This window comes from Pseudopodoces humilis, chromosome 6 (assembly GCF_049639895.1).
Source record: "Pseudopodoces humilis isolate 2021_Gansu_Grassland_sample_001 chromosome 6, ASM4963989v1, whole genome shotgun sequence".
NCBI classification, from domain to species: Eukaryota; Metazoa; Chordata; class Aves; order Passeriformes; family Paridae; genus Pseudopodoces; species Pseudopodoces humilis.
Window position 1 is genome coordinate 45,047,026 of NC_142205.1, and position 22,155 is coordinate 45,069,180.

Consider the following 22,155-nt stretch of genomic DNA (forward strand, 5'->3'; position numbering starts at 1 on the left):
ATGTAAACAGGGGAAACCTAAGTAAGGAGAGGTATAGGTTGGGTTTAAAATTACAGCGCTATTCTTTCCTTAGGCCGGTTAAAGAAAGATGCTGCACTGTCAAGGATATCAGATGAAAGTCTTGATAAAATTCAGGATGAAGAAACACCAGTCTTTAAAGAGCTTCCTGGTGCCAAAGCATCTGATGAGAGCACGATTCCCCTTACTGGCTCAGTTACAGAAGCTGCTGGGGCATCAGATAATATTGCAAATGGAAACCATCCACGTGTACCATATGGTAAGGAACTAAGACAACTTAGAGGGTTTGTCCTCTTCTTGTTTCAATGAAGTTTCTTATTTGCAAGTAGGTCTCTGCTGTAAATAGTAAATTAGTGCTTGGAATTTCCATCTCTTTTCAATCCCTTTTCAGTGCTTGTTTGGAAAGATGCTCATTTACAAGTGACATTTTCTGGAGCGGACCTAAAATCAATTACATTTTGCTTGGCTGTATTTCAGTTTTAGAAACAGATAAAAAAAAATTACTTGCCTTTTTGCGATGCTTTACTTTGTATTCTTAATAGTGTTTCCATCCTATTAAGCAGTGGAAAAATACAGAGCACACAGATTACTGATGTATGAAGGTTAAACTCAGCATAGAGATGATTAGCATACTACAACAGGAGATGAAAAGATTTGGACATTAGCTGACAAATGTATGACCATTTGGAGTGTGTCCACTAGAAAAATCTCACACATTGTTTTCTGAACATATATTTGTAAGTTGACTTGTGTGCATAAAGCTCTTTCTGTTCTGCCACGTGGTGGGAACACCCCCCTCCACTTAGCGGTCTGCTGACTTTGATATCACTTTGCTAACATCTCCAAAGCCCTGTAATTTGGTTAATAAATGTCTTATTTATTCAACTGATTCTTACAAAATCAAATAAGTCATGACGTGGAGCCCTTAGAGTGTGTGCTTCCAGTTTAAAAATAGCTAAACCAAATTCTGAATGTTGCACAGTGAAAATCCAGGAAGTCAGGAAATGAAAAAGACAGTTTCTTCAGAAATATTATCTGTGATACATCTTGATGTGTGTCCTACAGTGTATGCTAACATTAAATGTATGCAGTGGGAATAATCATCATCATGTTCACAGGACTAGTACACAGAAAATGTTGCAATAGCTAAGGAAATACTTCTGCAGAACATAAATTTTTTCCTTTGCTTTTTCAAAGTTATTTTTAAAAGGTATATAAATATTTCCTAAACAAACGAATATGAATGAAATGTCTCTTAAAACAGGTAATTCCCAGTATGAAACTGCAGTAAACCACATTTCAGAAATCCTAATTATTCCTATTCAATGTAGACAAAACCTGAGAAAAAGTAGAGCTTGCTTTAGAAGAAAGGAATTTTATGGAAATTTATATTTTCAAAGAACCTGAGGATTTAACCATCATGTATCACATTGGAATAGCTGATCCCAAGTGACTTGCTGCAGGTCGTACAGCATGTCTGGGGAGACTCAGCACTGGAACAAAGCTCTTTTTCCACAGAAAATGAGAGACTTTATTTTGCAGTGAATCGAATCTTGGCTTATTTGCTGCATGTAGTGCAAATTGATCTCCTTTGTCCTGTATTCTCAGATGCTGGCCATATTATTGTCTTGTGTTGGAGAAAGGAGGCTTTTGAATTGCATTTTGTGTGAACAAAACCTCTAAATCTCTGCCTTTTCAGGAAGGGCATTTTCAGTGACGCACACCTCGGTGAAATCACCTGTTTCCAATGGCACCTTCAGCTTCGATGGCCACGTGAGGAGCGATGGCCACGTTTATCACACTGTGCACAAGGACTCAGGTTTATACAAAGACTTGCTCCACAAAATACACCTGGACAGGGCCAATGATGAGAGGCCCACTGCGGAAAACAACTACAAACTCTTACGGCGCAACAACAGCTACACTTGTTACACTGCTGCTATTTGTGGCATGCCTGTGCATTCCTCCTTTAAGGCAGCGGACACATCTACTCCAGAAGACAGTGAGAAGTTGGTGGGGGACACTGTTTCCTACTCCAAGAAGCGAGTCCGCTACGACAGCTACTCCAGCTATTGCAACGCCGTGGCTGAGGCAGAGATTGAGGCGGAGGAAGGTGGGGTGGAAATGAAGTTGGCCTCTGAACTCGCAGATTCTAACCGGCCCCCTGTTGATCCTGTGGAAGAGGATAAGGAGGAGAAAGACACCTCTCAGGTCCATCTACTTTTCCACTTCCTCCAGATCTTAACAGCCTGCTTTGGATCCTTTGCCCATGGAGGCAATGATGTCAGGTAAGAGGATGAGATCTCACAAACCGGTAGTTTTACAGTTTAAGTACGTTTAAGTTTTAAGGTTTTTTTTACGTTTTAAGTTTTTAAGGTTTGCCAGCTTGCTTGCTTGGAAAGCACATTCATTTCTGCAGGTAGATGATCATCAGGGCTGTGTATCATCAGTGCCCTCAGTGCTTTCCAGGAATTGCACTGCTTAGTCTACGGTTTCTTTTCTTCTCAAGGGTAAAATCTTTTTTTATTCGCTGCTAAATAACTGTGAAGTAATTTGTTTAATTTGTGTTTAATTTTGGCCATCTTGGAGACATTGAGACTCCACGCAACATGCCAGCCACTGTAAAAGCAAACAGGACATTCCCAGCCCTGCAGAATTTGCAGCCTATTTTAGCTGCAAAATCAGAAGCTTCCAACAGACGAGAGGTTTTAGAAGATTTTTGCCATTAGATGAATTTCATCTCTTGTCACACAGCACCTCGCCATCTCAGTGGCATGTGGCTGAGGAGCAGTTTGGGTGGGTTTGCTGTGCCTCTGGGAACACTGTGTATTTTTCCTTTAGGATTTGGCTGGGCTGCCTCTTCCCTAGACCTGGAGCAATCCATTTGGTATTTAATAGACGCTTTTTCCAGTATCATGATAAGATCCCCTGAGAAATTCTCTCAAGTGGCTTGTTGAAGCAGCTGTCCTTATTTAGGTTGTGGCTGTGGCTATACAGAGTCCCCTTCCTGCTGGACCCTTGCCGTGTTAGCCATGCCCTAATGGTGTCAGTTTCGGTGTTTTCAGCAGGTCTTTGTAACTTTCATAATTTTCATTGTCCTCCGTAGCCTGCTGGGCAAACCCTGTCCCACTCTACAAGCAGAACACTTATTGCTCCTTGCTCTTGTCAGCCTCCTAATTTAACTCATAACTCATCATGAAAACACTTACAAACATGTTTCTTTGCTCCCCATCCATCCAGCGTCCTGGGAATTCAGAGCAGGACTTTCTGAAGAGTCTTTTGTACTTCTCTGGTATCCACAGGGATCTGACTCTGGGAAGGAGTCCAGAGTCCCTTCATCCTCTGGATCACAGGGCAGTGATGTAGCTTTCTTTCCTCCCAGATGGTCTCTGTTGTTAAAGACCTTTGCTCTGAGCATACTGGCAAAGAGCAAAGACCCATGGGGGTCAATATCCAAGCTCTGCAAGTGGCCAGCAACGAGTGCTGAAGGGAACACAGGGATAAGGACAAAGACTGCTGATACTTCTTGGAATGTACCCTGGGAAATACCACTGCAGAAAGTTCACAGCCTACCTCAGCAGGTGCCATGGGTCCTTTATTCCCTGCAGGTGATGCTTATACATACTCCTCAAGGACTCACATCTTTAAGAAAGCATCATTTGCATGTTATGTAGGAGGAAAGGGTAGTCAATTTTGTTAGAAGTGATCTATAAGGATGCGGTTAGTTCAGAAATCAGATTTGGTGCTGACAGGAGCTGGTCAGGAAGAAATACAAAGTTCAGACTCTGCTGTATGTGTTGTTGCATCTTACAGCCTAATTCCCATAGAATTTTGCATTTGGACTAGCTTGTTACCTTGGCAATATCCTTTCCTGAAAATTCATATGTTTTTACTGTTTTTCAGATCCCTGCTTTTGTTGGTGATCCTATCAAATTTGCCAGGGAATATGTTTTTTATTAAACACTGTTTATTCCAAAACCTCTCTCTTCTTAAGCTAAATTCATATAATTGCGAAACTAAAGAACAAGTCAGCTTAACTTTGTCAAAGCTGGTAGAAAAGCAGGGAGATGGTCCTGTGTCTAGGACTGGATAGGAACCCATCCTTGGAATTGTGCTGAGTTCCAGATAAACAATAAAATGAAAGACCCCTTTGTATGCCTAAAAGATTTAGTAGATAGGGTTCTCTGGGATTGCAGATATCTGTCCAGTGGATCATATAGCAGAGATGTTTTGCCAGTCTTTGTCTAGCAAAAGATGTCTTGGCTATGCCACATGTTGCATGAAGATCTGAAGAGCTCAAAAGGTAGTGCATTGTTTAAAAAATGATGTAGTAGAACTTAGTGAGTAGCACAGCTTTCTGTTCACATTTATCTAAGAAGGTAAGCAGTCCATCTTCCACTGATGACTGCTGTTTTTTCATCTCCCTCCTTCATACACTTCCCTGCAGCTGATTTTAGGTGCTGCTGTCAAGCTATTTCTCTAATATTCTTAACTCAGCCTTGAATACTGTTGTTGAAATCCTGCTTTCCCCTGCATTTGGTTTTAAGTTCCTCACTCATATATTTAGGATAGCACCTCCATTGTTCACATCTTTTTCTTTGGACTTGACTGCAACATTTTCTTTACGTATCCTGGAACTTAGTCTTGTACCATGTTTTCTATTTATTTTCCATCAGGCTGTTTGTTGATATTCCTTGAAGGGACAGGAGCAGATAAGAGGATCAAAGAGAAAAAAATAAAAAGCCAATATGAATCTTAAAAACTGCAGGTGATTGCAAGGTAAATGATTGACCTGTTTTAGAGCATATTTAAGCACGTGGCATACAGTACAGACTGAACCGTGATGCAGCTCAGAAAAACTTAATGGATCAGAAGTGTCCCATATACTTTGGACAGCGCTTTGGTGGATAAAAGATCATGTGGAGATCTCTCTTGTTTCATTGTCCAGGATTTACTCACAGACGTGGAAGAGTTAAATCAGTATTTTGTCCTGACTGCAGAGCTAGTTCTTAACTAATTCATGGGGTAGTTAGACCCCAGTTTCTTCTGAGATGATGCTTTTTAGCATCATAACAAAATCAGCCATCTTTGCTGTAGGAGCTGATGTTTGTAGCCATCAGGGCTCATGTTCAGGCTGACGTCAGCAGGGATCCTGGCTATGTGTTAAAAGAAACAGGGAGTGATGGTAGCTCCTTATTTGGGTGACTGTTTTGTTCGGACCATCCTCTCCTGCCTGACGCCAAGCTTATGTGCACTGTGTCAAGGGTGCTGGAGCCCTTCCATGGCCAGGACCAGCTGAGCTGGGCCGAGAGCCTTGTGACACCACCATGCACATGGGCTGAATGAAATCTAAAGAATTTAAAATCCCAACTAAATGTGTTGGGACAGAACTGCTGAAAAAAAATGTTGTTGTTGAACTTAATTAGTGGCGCCAAGTGAGCAGATCCCACTGGCTCAGCAGCCGAGCACAAAGGGAGTGCGTCAGGTCATTGCAAGGGCAATGGGAGAATAAAAAGGGCAGGATGGAAAAAGGACCTGGGCCAGGAGCGTGACACAAGGAGAACTGCCAGCTTCTAAATGCTCGTTCAGAGCCAGCTTTCCAGAGAGGCCGGGAGGCTGGGCTTTGTTGGCCAGCAGGGATTATGTGCACCTATGGTTGAGTTGGACTGAGCTTATTTTTCTGGAGATATAGGCTGATTCAGCAGGAATTGTGATCTGGAGCTTCAGTGCTGCAGCCACAGCAGCCTACCTGTGTAACAACAAATTGCAGAACAGTTGCTGAAGCTGTAGGGTTTCTGCTGTGTTTTAAAGTCTGGATGCATGTCTGAATTAACTAGCTCTCAAAAATAAAGGCAGTTGGGCAGGCTGTTTTGGACATGGCTAGAAAGGACTGCTAACCCCAGAAAGCTAATATGAAACTTAAAAACTGCAGGTGATTGCAAGGTAAATATTTTAGAGCATATTTAAGCACGTGGCATACAGTACAGACTGAACCGTGATGCAGCTCAGAAAAACTTAATGGATCAGAAGTGTCCCATATACTTTGGACAGCGCTTTGGTGGATAAAAGATCATGTGGAGATCTCTCTTGTTTCGTTGTCCAGGATTTACTCACAGACGTGGAAGAGTTAAATCAGTATTTTGCAGAACTAGTTCTTAACTAATTCATGGGGTAGTTAGACCCCAGTTTCTTCTGAGATGATGCTTTTTAGCATCATAACAAAATCAGCCATCTTTGCTGTAGGAGCTGATGTTTGTAGCCATCAGGGCTCATGTTCAGGCTGACATCAGCAGGGATCCTGGCTGGGGCATCTGTGTGTTAAAAGGAACAGGGAGTCATGTTTTCCCTGGTGCCCAGCACAGCAGCTGCTGTGGCTGCTCTGCTACTGGGCTGGGAATGAGAAAGCTGTGAGCAAACAGTGTGTTTTCCCCACAGTCCCATCCTAGCAAATGAGAAGATGCTTTTGTTGACTCAAGCAATCTCTGGAGCTTGTTATTCCTTGAATACTTGCAATCAAAGCAGTATGACCCACAGAGAGATGCTGTAGGTCAGTGAGAGTTTTGCTGATTAAAATATGCTGTTTATGCTGTGAGGAAAGCCTGAGCCTTGTACTCCTACACACATGTCCATGCAAGTGTTTAGTCATTTCTCATACAGATTCTTTCTCCTATAAGTGGGCAGCCTCTTCTGTCCCTTACTACCCTCCTTCTCTGCCTCAGGCCATCACTCCAGCTCTTCCAGGAGAAGCCCTGGGGGTGTCAGAATGAGCTGTGTGCCTTGGGTTGTGTGAGCAGGCAGCTACCTGGGCCCATGGATTCGGGCCATGGAGGAAGGTTGATTTAGTGCCTGACGGTGGCAGGAGGTGTGATGCTCCAGCGGAGCAGGGTGACCACGGACCGTGCCACCACCCGTGCATGCCAAGGGACTGGCAGTGCTGAGGTTTGGCTGAGGTACATGCTGTAGGGGGGAGAAACCTGCCTGCAGTCATTTCACAGGATCTCAGTTTTCCTGAGTTCCTGCTGCATAAATTGTTTGAATGTGTCTGCTCTAATTAAATTTCTTGTGGAGGCCTTCAGGACTCCCCTTGCGTATTCATGCTTAGATCTTAGGAAAAAGAGGTCATTGGAGTTAAAGTCTGCAGGTAATGCCATATAGATTTATGGCACAAGTTTGATAAAGAATGCCTGTCATTATCCAAACAATATAGGCTGCGTTACTGACAACAGGATTTAAAACCGTTTCAGAACTATAGCAAAAATATTTGATATATTTTGTATATTTCTATGCATTCTTTCAGTCGTCTTAGGGAAGCTGACTGCTTCTAGTTAGGGAATTCATTTTTAAGCAAAACAGTTTGAGAAACTAGGAAATGTGTGCTTGCCCAAAATACAGGGAGAAGAGCTTTCTCCTCTCACCTTCATTCAGATTTCACTGGAGTTTTAGGTCAGAGTGCACAAACAGCAGTAGGATTCACCTTTCCCCCCTCTTCCTAAAGTAAATGCAACTAAAGGAGGGAAGGGCCAGACCATTGCCAGTATCTCACTGCACACAGGGAGCTTAGTGGGATTCAGCCTCTTGGCTAAATAAGGAGTCTAAAGGAGCTATAGTGAGGCTGGATTACAAAACAGGTACTTCTTATTTCCTCCCTGAGAGCTGCAGTCAAGCTCACTGAGAATATTTAGGAAGCTAATCTATCTGTTATATTTAGTAAGGGAAGCCTGATTTCTGATTTCTTCCCTTTTTAATAATAGTCCATCCTGTAAGTCCAGCCTGTGCCCCAGGTAGATGTGAATCTTCATTTCTGTCCTTAATTGTGCAGGTACATGACATTGCCATGCAGGCAAGTCAGAGAAGAGCAACAAGAAACAGCGTCTCCAATGGGCATGGGAATCCCTCCCCATTCCTGTGTGAGCTGGACCCATGTCTGGGCTTGCCAGGGGAAAAGCTGATGCTGGTGGGCACCGGGGAGGATGGACCCAAGGATCCAGGATCCAGGCAGGTGGGGTTTCAGGGCCAGCATCTGCAGGACACAGAGATGAGCCCATCCACCCTGGCTCATGAACACTCACAAAGCTTGCACTTCACAGGGCACAGCTCTGACACACTTCTGTTGTGCTGTGGTAGATGCACTGTTTCAAGGCTGTCCAGTTATTTGAACTAGGATAAAACTCTGCTGATAGTCTGATATCCCTGGAGATTAGGGCATGTTTTTTTCCTGTTGCTACATACAGGCGTATCTTTCTTTCACTCTTGCTCAGCCGGGTGATGTCTCATGGCATAACTGCAGCCTATTCAGAAATACCATCTCACTGATTTTTCCAGTGGAAGGTTTGTTTGTGAAATCCTGGTTTGGGAAATAGTCAAATGGCTGGATGTTTCCTAATTATACTTGTAATATTGGACACCTAATACAGATTTCTCAGATGGCTGTTTTGCTTGTCAATCAACTTTAATTGGTGATAATGTATGTTTCAAGGTTCTTTCACTCAACTAGAAAAAGAGGCTAAAAAGCAATCTCCTTTTTCAGGCAGCAGAGAACCTAAGCATGGTCATCAGGAAGTCTATACATTATTCACAAAGCACATTCAGAGTGTAGTTTTCAAAATACAGTTAGGTTTTCTTTTTGAGCAACTCACTACTCCCCTCAAACAACAGCAAAGAAGTAGCAAAAGTTGCTACTTCATAACATATTTATGACAAGTTTGATGCAGCTGATGGCTGAATTACTGGGAAAAAGCCCCTTATTTTTTTACTAAAAAAAAAAAAAAAAAAAAAGTGTTAGTCCTTATTCCTCCAGAGGTCTTGGACTTGTGACCTGAAGGTACCTAAAAATTTCTGCTAGTGTGTGTGTGCATGGGAAACTGTCATTTCTAAGCCTGTCTCATGATAGCTGAATGTGGGGTGGTTATTTTTGTTGGTAATACTATCTGTCTCACAGGGGAGAGGAGAAGCCAGCTCTATTTATAGTTCAGATTCACTGTCAAATTCTATCTTTCACAGCAGTTTTATAAATGCTGTGTGATAGATTCTAAACTGGCACAAGCGAGCAGAAAAAGAGAAGTTTGTGCCAATTCATGTTAGTTGAGAGTGCCGGCAAAATCATCACGAGGGTCAGGCAGCACTTCAGGAACAGGGAGCAGCCCTTCAGTGAGCCACCATGGAGCACATCTGCCAGTGCAAGTGTGGCTGTGGGTGGCATTAAATCCTGCACTGCACCTCCAGGGAAGGCAAAGAGCCCCTGTGCAGTGCCCCAGCTGCACAGCCCTGTGCCCTGCGAGTAATCGGCCTGGCAGAGGTGGGGAAAGTACTGGATGTGGAGAATACACTTTGCAGCAGGCAGGCTCAGGAAATGGGCTTCTTACACCGCAGCATTTTATAAACTCACACTAAAATTAACTAAAATTAATATTGGCACCTCCTTGTGCTCAGTGGGAAAGTGTGTGTTAGGTGTGCAAAATTAAAGTAATACCATGTCAGGAACCCCTTATTTTCTGTTCTAAACCTAATAGCTAGATAATAGTGCAAATCCCCTAAAGCACTTCAGTTTCATGGGGACCTGAGGGCAGTTTTACATGTAGATAGATGTGGATGGGGGTTCAGAGCCCCTGTATGACCATCTCAGGCTTTTTTCTTCTCTAAACTAGCATGGATAAGATGTGGAGCTCCAGCACAAAGGAGAGTTAGTTAAGGTAAGTAGAAAACTGTGTGGGAGAGTAAGAGAAAATAACTTCTTGAAAATAGACTTGTGAAATGAGTCTTAGCCAAATGCCTGGAAGATTTGAGGACTACTTTCCTGCTAGTCATGTCTTGAATCAAATGAGCTAGAACCAGTGGGAAATACTGTGCAAGCCACATCCCAGTCTAGCCAGCATCCTTGTGGTTCATCTGGTTAGTCACTCAGCTGTAGGAGACATCTGTTAAGCAAACTCTCCTATCTAACAATGCCTTTTTTGTTGCTGTTTTTTTTTGGTTTTTGGTGTTTTTTTTATGTGTTGTTTCTCTTTTAACCTCTCTTACTGAGCTGTTGGGAGTGGTTTTCTTCTACCTCTGTGCAGAACCAAGATCATAGTCTTTGTAGTGCCTGAGTCAGACCCATTTGCTGTGAGCTTTTGGCAGTTTCATGGTGCGACAGGACTAGCAGCTTCTTCTAGAGCTGTTTTCCTTTGGCATAGAGAGCATTGATATCACAAGCCCCTTGGACTGCACCTCCTAAACAAATCTAGAAGCTGAAGAAGCCCCTTTGGAGAGCTGTGATGGTTCTGGATTCAAGCCATTCTTGTTGCTGTTTGTAGCCCCTTACAGATCCTCAGGGTGGGAGATGCCACTGTCCCCAAGAGCTGAACTCACACTGAACGTAATTTACCAGGAGAGGAGAAATGTCCCTCTGGTGTAGATAACCAGTGAGGTAGATACTCACAAAGGAAAATGAGGTTAGTTACATTTTTGCCTTTCCAAGCCCATATGGATACAGTGTTCTTCAGCTTTCTTTTCTTACAGAGAAGGTATCAGAAATGCTGCCTCTGTGGGCAGCAGTGTTGTCTCTTCTGATCTGTTGGACAGAATCAGCCGATTGGATTCTTGAGGCTGAGCATACGTCAGCAGAGTTTTGCCTTGTCTTCCCTCGCCACAAATAAGAACCTTTTCCTCAAGGATTAGGCTTAGTTGATTCACAGAGGTGTAGCATTTGCAAATAATTAAAACTGGATTTTGATGGAAGAGCATAGTTTGCTGCTGCAGTTTTTGAAGTCTTTTCTGCCTCTTCAGTCTACGTTGGAACTGACAAATATGTATGCAAAATCTCTTTAGAACTGTCAGGAATCAGTGCCTGAGCTCACTCCAAATGTGCCTGTTATTTTCAACAGGGAAATTTTTTCCATGTCATACAGCACTATAAAAAGGGATGATCAGTTTTGCCTTTATTCATTTGATCAATGTATTATTTGCCTTTATCCATCCTTCACCATCCATCCGTTTATTCATGTACCTTCGTAAATTGAATTAACTTTCTTTTTCTGTGCCCAAAAAGGCATTAAAATGTGCAGGTAATTTAATCTATACCTGAAAATACTGCAAAAGCAGTTTCAGGTTGATTTCAAAATATTAGAAATGCTTCAATCAAGAATCTCTTCTTCCATGGAGGTAAAATAATTCTTGCATTTAGGCCCTAAGGACTTTTCACATACTGTCCTTCCAAAACTCAACAAATTGAATGCTTACTTGGGCACGGTATCAGACCAGAATTTTAAAGTGTTCTAGCAAGTGGAAATCACTCTTTAAATAAAGTCTTTAGTTCTTCATTGTACTGCCCAGTATCTTCAAGCTCACTGGATTTTATTATCCATGTTAGCTCACTAATCTGTTTTCAGGATCTTTGTCAAAACACGTAAGAATGATTAATTCTTTTATATCAAAGAGCATTTTTAACTATTTTCATTTCCCTCATCGCTTGAGTGTCGCTGTGTGTGTTTACGAGGGAAAAGTTTTTCCATATTGCTTTGCTTCAGGATCACTTCTCGGGGTTCAGAGCTCAATTTCTCAAGGGCCAGATGAAAGCAGGAGGGTCTTGTGTTGCTGAGATGTGCTGAGCTTTGCACTGCTGGTCACCCTTGTCTCTTGGCAATTGCCACTCAGCCCCTGGTACCTCATATCTGGTAAAAATGGGATTCAAGAAAATTATTAACTGGCATATACAGTGGCCTGGTTTGCACAACATTTGACATTAAAACTGGCCCTTACTCCATCTGTCTGCTTTGGAGCGGAACCAGGAACTAAAATTAGCAGGTACTGGCTCCAGGGTGAGCATGGCTGTCAGTCCCGCCTGCAGTGCTTGCTGTGACCTGCTTTCCTATTGGTTTACAAAGAGCGGGGGCTTTCCTGATGGCTTTCAGATTTTTGGAATGACATTGGTCAGGTTTGTTCTGCTCTTCTCATGATTTTTTAGACATAAATATAAACACTGCTTCACTAATTATGCTTTTTGGGTGGTGAATAAATGCTGCTCAGCTAGGCAAGCAGCTACTTGGTTTAGTAAAGGAACTGAAAATAAAAAGGATGTCGAAATTCTTATCTGCTTTTCAGTATTTGAGCCTCCAAAGTAACTGGATACCAGCTTTCGAGTTTTTCTTCTAGTTAGAAGTTTCTGTCTAGAAATGTGATGCTTTTTTAGAATAAACAGAATCAGAAGTCTGACTCCAGCCACCAATATCGGATGACCTGCATTAAGAGTGGGGACTTCAGTGTTGCTGACTTCCAGTGTTTTTCCAGATAGCAGCAGCAGGGTAGCAAAAAGGGCTTACACCAGCTCTGTGTCACCAAAGGCTCCTTTCTGATCCAGTCCAACTCACTCTACAACACCTTTGAAGATGACTAAGTCACCTTCCCAGCTGCACTCAGATCATTTCCCAAACGTTACAGGCTGTCAAGCTGAATTATATTTCTATATTCTTGTCTGCAATGGTAATTTTGTTCATTATTTTCCCCTCTTTGGCAAAAAGAGCTAATTTGATACTTGAATTTTAAAGATGCACAGGTCTTGAATTGGTAAATTTGAGATAGTTTCAGTGTGGTACTGAAATGAAATAGTTTCAGTGTGGTACTGAAAGAACTGATTTTTCTCACAGAACAGACATAATGAGGTACTACTGACTCTGACATTTCAGGAAACAATTTGTAAAAGAGAACCTTGCTCTAGTTATCAGTGAAGAAATGACAGCTGAAAAAGCAACATGATGAGAGTTGCCTGCTGCACCCTTTCCAAGTGAGAAAGGGTGTTGCCTGTAGGGTCAAGTCAGAATAGTGCTGCGCCCATGATGAAGAAGAATTGTGCAGAAAATAAGAGACTTCTTTCAAGGCAACTCTCTGCATTTTTATACTGTATTATTACAGTATAAAAGAGCACACAATTTTATTATTATCAGATGACATGTTTCTGTTTCTCCAGCAATGCCATCGGTCCCCTCGTTGCGCTCTGGCTTATCTACGAGCAAGGTGCCGTAATGCAGGAAGCATCGACTCCCATCTGGCTGCTGTTCTATGGAGGTGTTGGGATCTGTGTGGGTCTCTGGGTCTGGGGAAGAAGAGTTATCCAGACTATGGGTAAAGACCTCACTCCAATCACACCATCAAGGTAGGTCCACAGTTGTCATTGTGGTTGTGTGAACTTTGTGTGTGAGACGATCTGAGAAATTGCTGCTCCGGTATTTTGTTTGTAATGCGGTTTGCTGGATTTGCTGTGCTTTGATTTTAATGATAACCTGGCTTTGACTTCTCTGTCTTTCTAAAAAAATGAAAGAAGTAAGTGAAAAAGGAGGAAAAGAAAGCATGAGGTAAAAAAAGAGAAAGAAAGAGAGAAAGGAAAAAAGATAACCCTGTAGTACTGAATGTGTTTAAGGCGTAGAGGTCTACACGAACAGACAGCAGAGTCTTCTGCTGATGACCTAATTAGCTTGGTAGGAGGTGCATTTGGAAATGGCAAGATTACAGTGGCTTTCCCAGTGCGCTTCAGACTATTAAACCCATATGTATTTATTACAGTAATTTTCTTCTTTAATGCATACTCGACCTCTGCTGGTGCTTAACCGAATTACTAATTAGGCACGATTCACTGCAGCGTAGAGTAGTGAAGGTCTCTGACGCAATGAGCCGTGCAGATGGGCTACTGCAGATGACTAGCCTGTGCCGTTCCCATTATTCAGCCCTTTCTTGTTCTCTTAACTTACTCACATGACAAAAATCAGTTGGAGATAAAACAATGGAAAGAAGAAACGGGTAAGACTTTGGCACGCTGCATGGTATCAGTCCGAGCTGATGCAAAGAGTGATTGTGAAGTGTTTTCTTATGCTTCCCGCAGTGGATTCACTATTGAGTTGGCTTCGGCGTTCACAGTTGTGGTAGCTTCCAATGTTGGACTTCCTGTCAGTACTACACACTGCAAGGTATGCCTTTGCCCAGCGACTGCAGTCAAGGCAGTCTGGACTATTCATCTTAAAATTGTGCTGCTCGAGCCAGGGATAATGGCACGGTGAGGGGAAAGCAGCCGCTGACAGAGGATGGTTAGGTAGGGGTGCATCAGCACATCTCGGTCATGCCAGCAACGTGGGAATGTAATCAGGCTTCCAAAAAATGTGTTGGAGTTGTCACAGTGAAGTCACTGGAATTGGCCACAGCATAAACTCCATAGCTGCTGGTGAAGAAAAATAGCGCTTACAAAAGCATGACTTCAATTTTATTGCAAATGATTGCAAGGAAGAGCCTGGTTTCCTCTGACGGTGCCATTTGAACCTGGTCGGGTAACATTTCTCCCTTGTTCAGAGGCTGCGCACCATTCATCATTTATACTTGACTTTCTTGATAAGTGCATGGCATGGGATTTCCTGCATATAACTCTTTTACTACAGGTTTTCCATCTGTCTTTTTTTTTTTTTTTTTTATTTCTTCACAGTGGATTTTGCATTGAAGTAATGTGTGCGCTAACGGTACTTGTAGCCTCAAATGTGGGTATTCCAATAAGCTCCACCCATTGCAAGGTATTGGAGTTTGCAGTGATACTATCAGTAAATCACATCACTAGGACAAACCATAACAAAATCTGGGAGATACCGACTGTTGCAGATTGCCTTCACTGTGCCATGCCCTGCAGACTGTGACCGCAAAATAGCGGGGCCCACTTTGACAGGCAGTACAGCCAAGCAAAGTCAGCATTATAACTAATTGCACAAAAGTCTGGACTGTCTTTCACCCCTACATGGTTGTACTGAACTAATATAGACATATTAAAACAACGTAGATCCGTAGTCTGTGTGAACCCAGTTATGTGTATTTTAAAACCTCCTGTATGAAAAACACTGCTACATCATTAAGCTAATATTTTAATGTCTCTCTTCTTTTAAACCAATTTGTCCTCACTTTTGTGCATTTTAATACAGAATCTGGCCCTTGTAATTAGTCCTTTGAACAAGGTACTTTGCTTTTTTTTTTTTTTTTTTTTTTTTTTTTTTTCAAAAAGACTACTTGGTAGTATGTGTACAGGCTAGGCAATGAGCACAATTTAATTGTGTCACAAAGACATTTATATAGCTTGTAGACATGAGAGAGCATGTGGACATTCACACTAGAACTGGAAGAACATAATGGGAATTTGGAGTTTTGTTCCCTGGGAAATTCTCAGGTCAGATATCCTGTCTTTTCTCCTTTCCTCTTTCTGAAGCTCCTGGTTGTGCAGAGCTGTTTGTTTCTTTCACCCGCTGGCAGGATGTGGGGAAGCCCCTCCAAAATCAGAGACCTCAGAATGGCAGTCCATCTGCATCACTGCATGCCACCAAGACCAAGCCCTAAAAAAAGACAGTCCTTGTAGGATTCACTACTGCCCTTGGAGAGCTAGGAGCCCCTGGCTGGGGCTGGGGCAGGCGGGGTTCCGGGGATAACTGCTCCATGGCATGGCAGGCGGGCTGGCAGGAAGCCTGGCAGCCTTGGCTGTGACATTGACCTGCTTTCCAGTAAAAGAGTCAATGAAATCCACACATCCTGCAAAATGCCCAAAGTTGGTTCAATTGGCCTTTTTCTAGTGAAAACCATTTCTTCAGAAAGCCTTCCTCTATTGCAAAATCATTTATTTCTTCTACCCTGGTGCTCTTTGAGAAGCAGCCAAGACTGAGCTGCTCTGAAAGGCTGTTCAGATTTCCTGGCATTGACAGAACTCTGGTTCCTCTGAATCAAGCAGGGAGGGGAAAAATAATAACAATGTTATCCACTTCTAAAAATGCTAGCCTAAAACCACCTCCCTTTAAGCTGACTGGTATATCAAATGCACAATGAAGAATTTGCCAGGGAGAATAATACAGCTTTGATTATCCCAGTTGCGTGCCTGAAACACTTCTAGCCAACTGCTGTAAAAGAGAAAACATACTTTGGTCCAAACAAATTGACTGAATTTAAAAAGAAAGTATCTTGGAAGCCATAAGCTAATGACAGGGGTATTCATTCACTCAATGCAGCTAAAAGCTTCATCTTTTCTAACTGCAGAGCAAAATAGTTCTTTTTAAAAAATACTTCCATAAAAGCAGCTAATGTGGTTAGTCTGTGTCTGCTCCCTGTAGCTTGCTGTATCTCATTAGATGGATCATTCTTAATGGGAAGATCCACTTTGCAATAGGATTAGACTGTTCCAGGGATGTCATGTTATCATAACTGACTGTGTTTCAGAAAAATGAGATCCTGAGTTGAAGGATCCTAAGTGAGCAACACAAGATAAAGCAAACACTTGCAATGGATGTATTCCTGTATTCCTTGTTTTCTTCGAGGATCCAGGGCAAGAATAAAAAAAATTGTTAAATATCATTTGCTCCGTGTGAAAATGCCTCGCTGAAAGTGCTGTCAGCCACTGAGTCAAAAATGCCTTCTTAAAAATCAGCAGAAAAAACTATTTTGCCTTAGAAATCCAAAAGAAAACAGGCTTGAGGTGAGCCTAATCTTGAGCCTCCAGCTCCCAGGGATTGGGAATTACTCTTTTTCTCAATATTTGCTCCACTGCAAAATAGCATTTGCTTGAGTGGGTGTCAGTCAACTGAATGCACAGCAGCTGGATAAACTGATGGCAAATAAGGAGCAGCATGAAACAGCTGAGGTGGAACAGTAGACTGTAATGAAAAATGGAGACCGAGAATGAAGGAAAGCTCTGAGCAGCAGTTTTCAGATCTTGTAGCGAATGTGGCGGCAAACTGGAGGTTGGTAGCAGGAATAAAAGCATTTGGCTTCTGGGGAAGGTTTGTCAAGGCCTCTCAGGTCAGGACCTGCCTTTGGTCCTAAATCAGAGCCTTTGGTCTACATGAGGTGCCTGTCCCACGTCTATGGCCAAGCAGCTTTTTCACTCTCAGTGCCTGCTGAGAGCCTGAACCGCACCTTTGTCTTTGCCTCAGGTCCAAGGGGAGAGGAAAGACCCTTGAAAGCCTCCAAGTCAAGAGGGCTTGGAGGAAAGGCCTAATCTTTTGAGCCTCCAAAGGAATCTGTGGGTCTGAATGTGGCAGTAGCCGCATTGCTCTGACTGCACCAGTTCTACCTCCCCTGGGATTTAGCACTGAAAAGCCAGTGTGGTGTGAATGCATAACTTCCCTTTCTGCTGCCCAGGTGGGAAAATGATCATATTGAGTCTTAGAGTGCCTGTTATTTGTTCTCAGATTGGAGATTTAGAAATAAGCATTTCTCAGCTGTAACAGAGTGTGTTCACGTACAGATAAAATTAAGAGTGCAGCAGTTAAATTGTTTTCCTTTGCAGAAGTGACTTTGCTGAGGTCATTCTGTCAGCTCCATTTTGGCAATATGATTTTGCGGTTTTGAAAAATATTCTCCGTTGCTATCATTGAATTATCGTGTTCTGTGTGTTCTTATTATACACCATTGCACAGGAACAAGAGAGCCAAAAGCATTTCTGTAATGCTTTGAGCAGAGCATACTGAAGGCAAACTGCACTGGTTTCAAACCAATCTCAAAGTAGATATCATCTGAAATTCTACAGAAGGTGTAGTGTGCCTACACCCAAGGATTAGCTACTCTCCTAACCTCTAGTCCATCAAAAATCACTATTAATAAACTAAACTTTAATAATATTTAAAACAGATTGCCAATGCCATCATTGCTGATACCATTTAAATTTCAGGAAGGACTCGGAGATTAGCGTGCATAGACTGCAGGCTTGCTCAATAAGTAACACGGCGTGACAGATGGATACTAAGGACACACAAAATGTAAAGCTGAGCCTAACAGCTGAGCTGCTGAAAACCCAAATGCTATTTCCTCGGGTTAATGCTTTGATGTAGTCACAAGTGTGACTTCTTCACCTGGATACACCTCCACCTCCTAAATACACTTACTCCTCCTAATTACAGAACAGCACATTGTGTACTCCTGGAGTATTCAGATGAAATATTATCCAACAGATTTCCTTATTGGGTCAAGCTTTTGACAGAGGCCTAATTGGTCACAGAATATCTCAAGTTTAGTTTTCCCTTATTCTGCCACAGGCACCCTAGAGTTACAGGGTCTTCCACAAGTAACTCTTCTTCAAAAATAAATGTCAAGCAGTAGTTAGAAGCTAAACAGGTGCTAGCAAAATATGCAGGTTTGATATCCCCATACTATCTTTCCCTGATTCCCTGTACTCCTGGCATGTATCATTTTCCTGGCTCTGTACAAGGGGAACAGCCCATCTTTTGATCTATAGGCAGGGACTGATACTCCCATTAAGAAAACAAGCAGGGAGGCAGGGATGGCACTTCAGGGAGCACATGCCCAGCTGTGTCTTGGAGTTTCCTTACCTTCAAAACAGGATATATCTTCCACATTTCTTGCTGCTTTACCATGCACTTTGAATAGACTTACACTGTTTTTGCTAACAGCATGGAAAGCACTTCCAGGGCAGAAAGAAAATGTAATCTTTCTGAAGTTTTTGTATCATTTTTCATTGAAAATATTTTTCTCAGTCCAGTTTTTTTTCTTAAAAATTGATATGCTGGGTCTATACCCGAGCTTATGAACTGAAAATACCTTTGAAGGAAGAAAAGGTTGCAGCTTTGCCCATAAAACAGTGTGTTTTATCTACAAAACCACTGACCTACCCAGCTGCTCTGGTAGCAGTGTCTTTGAAGGATATCTTGGTGTCTTATCCATTCCCCACCATCCTCTTGGTGTCTGAACAGTTTGTGTGCCCCGTAGTATTAGTCTGGTGTCTTTGTCTGCAAGACAGGATTTTAGCTCTGGATGCTTTGCTTGGCTAGCTGGTCCAGTAGGTCTGGTGTCCCTCACAGAACTCAGATTGATGGGTTTGTTGTACTGGCTCTAAGCCTGCACTGTCTGTCTGCCCCCTGCCAAGCCACCATCACTGCCACAGGGTGGGCTCAGCTGCTTTTACCTTGACACTGCCATCCTGTTTGTAGCCTGCAGTATTGGCACATGGATGTGGTGTTTTGGGTCAGCGCTGTGTGCCGGGCTGGGAACTGCACAGAGAGGCTCAGCAGCTGCTGGGTGAACGGGCAGGGCACCCCAAAACAGCAAGAGGACAGGCAGGTGGGACAGGAACCATAGTAGCTATCCTGGCCTGCCCCATGCAATGCTCTCCACCAAAGCCTTGAAAAAAACTTTCCTGGTGTTTTCCTAATTTAAACTGCAATCAGGCCAGAGTCAGTGGACACTTTCTCTCTCCCCTGAGGACTGAGTCAGGTGGAGGGCTGCCTCAGTTGCACTGAAGGCTCATGTAGGAGTTAGCAGGGCAGAGAAAAAACTCACCAACATACTTTATTGCCTTTGGCTGACCCCAAGACCCATGAAAAATTGGAGAACATTGAAAAACAAAGGTTTAAGTACCCTGGAAGTGTCACCCTCCTGCCACCACACCAGAACAGTGCCATTGTCATCCTCAGGGCCTTCTTTATCTCAGAGCAACGCTTGGTATCAGCTGACTGGCATTGGTGTGGCCGTGGGCATGTTACATATGCTCAGACCTACCCCTCACACCTTGTCTCCCTCTCTCTTCCCCACGCTCCCAAGGTTGGCTCCGTGGTGGCCGTCGGCTGGATCCGCTCCAAGAAAGCCGTCGACTGGCGCCTCTTCCGCAACATCTTCCTGGCGTGGTTTGTGACTGTGCCGGTGGCCGGCTTGTTCAGCGCCGGCGTGATGGCACTGCTGATGTACGGGATCCTGCCTTACATCTGAGGAGCTTCCTCTGCTGGGAAAAGGGGAAATGGCCAAGCTACTACCGATGGGAGAAGCGTTCCCGTGAAAGAAGCAGTCAGAGAGGATCCATCTTCCATACCTAACTTCTTATCTACTGTACATAACAATGTGTCATATTGGTGACATGGTGATGTGGTGCCATTTCTTATATATTAAAGAAATATATATGCATATAGTAGGTAACAATACCTAAGTTATATCATCAGTGGGGTGAAAATAATTGCCTAGAACTTAATATTTAGTAAAATTTGTACATAGTGTATCATTTTGGTGGCTATTTTTTAATCTTTTGAAGAAGAGTATGGATTAGGAAATGTTTCTTGTCCATTTGATATAAGAAGAAGCGAGGTACAGGACTGCATAATACATGAATTTTTTAAAGCTATTAAGATACTGGAACAAAATAAAATGTGCAGAAGTGCTTTTCATAAAATAACTTTGTTCATATCATATTGATTTTCGTGTATCATAGCGTGATGGTTATGGCTGTGTAAATACTTATGAACAATAACCTTTAAATGGTGCATTTCCTTTATATATTTTGGATAAGAAAGTTTAGGAAGTACCAAAGAAGCAGGGGAATAGCTTGCCGATACTATGTTGTTGTCTCCACGTGTGTTGTGTTTCCCCACCTCTGATTCAGCGTTGTTTTCACCAAGCTCCAGCCAGTGAGGCTGGGATAGTACTGTTCATGTCTTAATGTAACTTTAAAACAAAAAGCGCACACAAAAAATTAGTTCTCGTGACTTAGTCGGCAGCCCATGGCTCTCCACATTAGCTGATAGCAAACTGACTTCATTTTGTGGGTTGATACTTGGGTATCTCACTGCTCACCTTCTCCCTTTCCCCTTCAAGTCTCAGCTCCCGGCTGCTCTCGATTCCTGCGGGAGGACAGACCGTCAGCCTCCCCTCCCTGTCTCCCTCCAGACACGAGCACACACTCTCAGGGGCAGCAGCCCTGGGGCACCCCCGCGTACAGGAGCGAAGGGCAGCAGCGGGCGGGAAAGGGCTCGGCCCCGGATTTGTGCTTGGAGGAATTGGGCGCCCACGGGAGTGCTGATCCACGCAGGGGAGGATGTGAGCAGGTGCTGCCTCCCCCTTGGCAAGTCCCATCCCAGCCACAGCCAGCCAGCCTCCTGCTGTGCTGCCTACAGCAAGGAGGGGACGGGAGCCCGGCCCTGTGTGGATGGAGGTTGAATGGTAACCAGCGTTTGGGATGAGATTTTGTTCACGGCAGCTCAGGGGAAAAATGGCCAGCCACATCCCCTGCATGCCTCTGGAAAGCACATTTGAGTGGAGGTTACTGATTTGTGGGTGGGAAGCAAAGGGCAAGGGGTGCCCAGAGGAGGTTGGGAATCTGTCACTGTTTAAATGCTGCTAAAATTTTGATAAAATGTTCTTGGTACTCCATTGTGATTTTTCCATTGGTCATTCATACCAAATTTATAATAAAAAGATAAACAGCCCCTATAACTGTCTCCTGTGTTTTTGGAGTGTTACTCGGCTGTAATGGGAAGGCTCCCCAGGCAGTTAAAGCCTACTCCTTGGCATCTGCCGCCTTTTGTCCTTTGTCTGCTGTGGTCAGTGGGATCAGACCATGCTCTGTGTGGCACTGACAAAACCTCCCTTTTCTTCCTGCTGTCCTGGCAGCCCCAGTGCCCAGCCCTCGCTCTGCCCGGCCTTGGCTCACAGGCGTCTCTCTGTCGAGGTCTGCGAGCTCGTGGGCTGCTTCACACGCATTCCCTGGGCACTCGCTGCCCCTCGCTCTGGCTCTCCTTTCTGGGGCTCTGGAAGCATCCCTATTGCCATGGTACCGCGGTGCCCGGTTTCCAACCCCTCTGAAACCCTAGAGCTGTGGTAAAAATAGAGCTGGCAAATGGGTGAGACTGGTGGGCAGCAGCTGAGTGACCAGAGCGGCCAGTAAAGGCACAGAGACAATTTGGCACCTGTGGAAAAGGGTGGAAGAGCTCACCTTATCTTGGCACTTGCATAAACAAATGCCTGCCCAGTGGCCCAGCAGCTTCCCACCTTGTTTTATCTACAGAGACAAACCCGACCTCTCTCACTCCAGCGGCAGGGACGCAGCTGCAGCCCTGCCAGACACAGCGTGCCGAGTGCTGTGCCAGCTCTGGGAGTATGTGATAATCCCCCAGCACACACAGCTGGGTGTCTGAACACACACATATATAAATAAAACTGCTGTGAGGGAAATGGCTGGCAAGGAAGCATCTCCAAAATATTCCTGCCCCAGCTACAATAACCTTCAATGTGGAGGGAGATGGAAAATCCAAAGCGACTTTCTTCACAGCACAGAGGTGTCCTTTGCCACCCCAGGGAAGCAGAAACTGCAGGGGAAGCACAGCTGGTGAAACATGGTGCAAATACACACATGTATGGGCACAGTTAAAACTCCCT

General features: G+C 43.6%; 1 protein-coding gene across 7 annotated transcripts in view; it reads left to right on the forward strand.

Annotated features, from left to right (window-relative positions):
• SLC20A2 (solute carrier family 20 member 2) overlaps positions 1-21,201 on the forward strand; it is a 57,175-nt gene extending 35,974 nt beyond the window's left edge. For 5 of the 7 annotated variants that reach the window (XM_014261487.2, XM_014261495.2, XM_005517523.3 and 2 more), the window contains 5 exons: positions 74-277; positions 1,718-2,306; positions 12,959-13,144; positions 13,868-13,952; positions 19,555-21,201. In XM_014261487.2, the coding sequence (XP_014116962.1) occupies positions 74-277; positions 1,718-2,306; positions 12,959-13,144; positions 13,868-13,952; positions 19,555-19,719 (1,229 nt within the window). In that variant the 3' untranslated portion in view covers positions 19,720-21,201. Of the gene's footprint in view, positions 1-73; positions 278-1,717; positions 2,307-12,958; positions 13,145-13,867; positions 13,953-14,458; positions 14,544-19,554 lie in introns of all 7 variants that reach the window. The other 2 variants (XM_014261505.2, XM_014261512.2) reach the window with 2 other exon arrangements.
• The last annotated feature ends 954 nt before the right edge of the window (positions 21,202-22,155 follow it).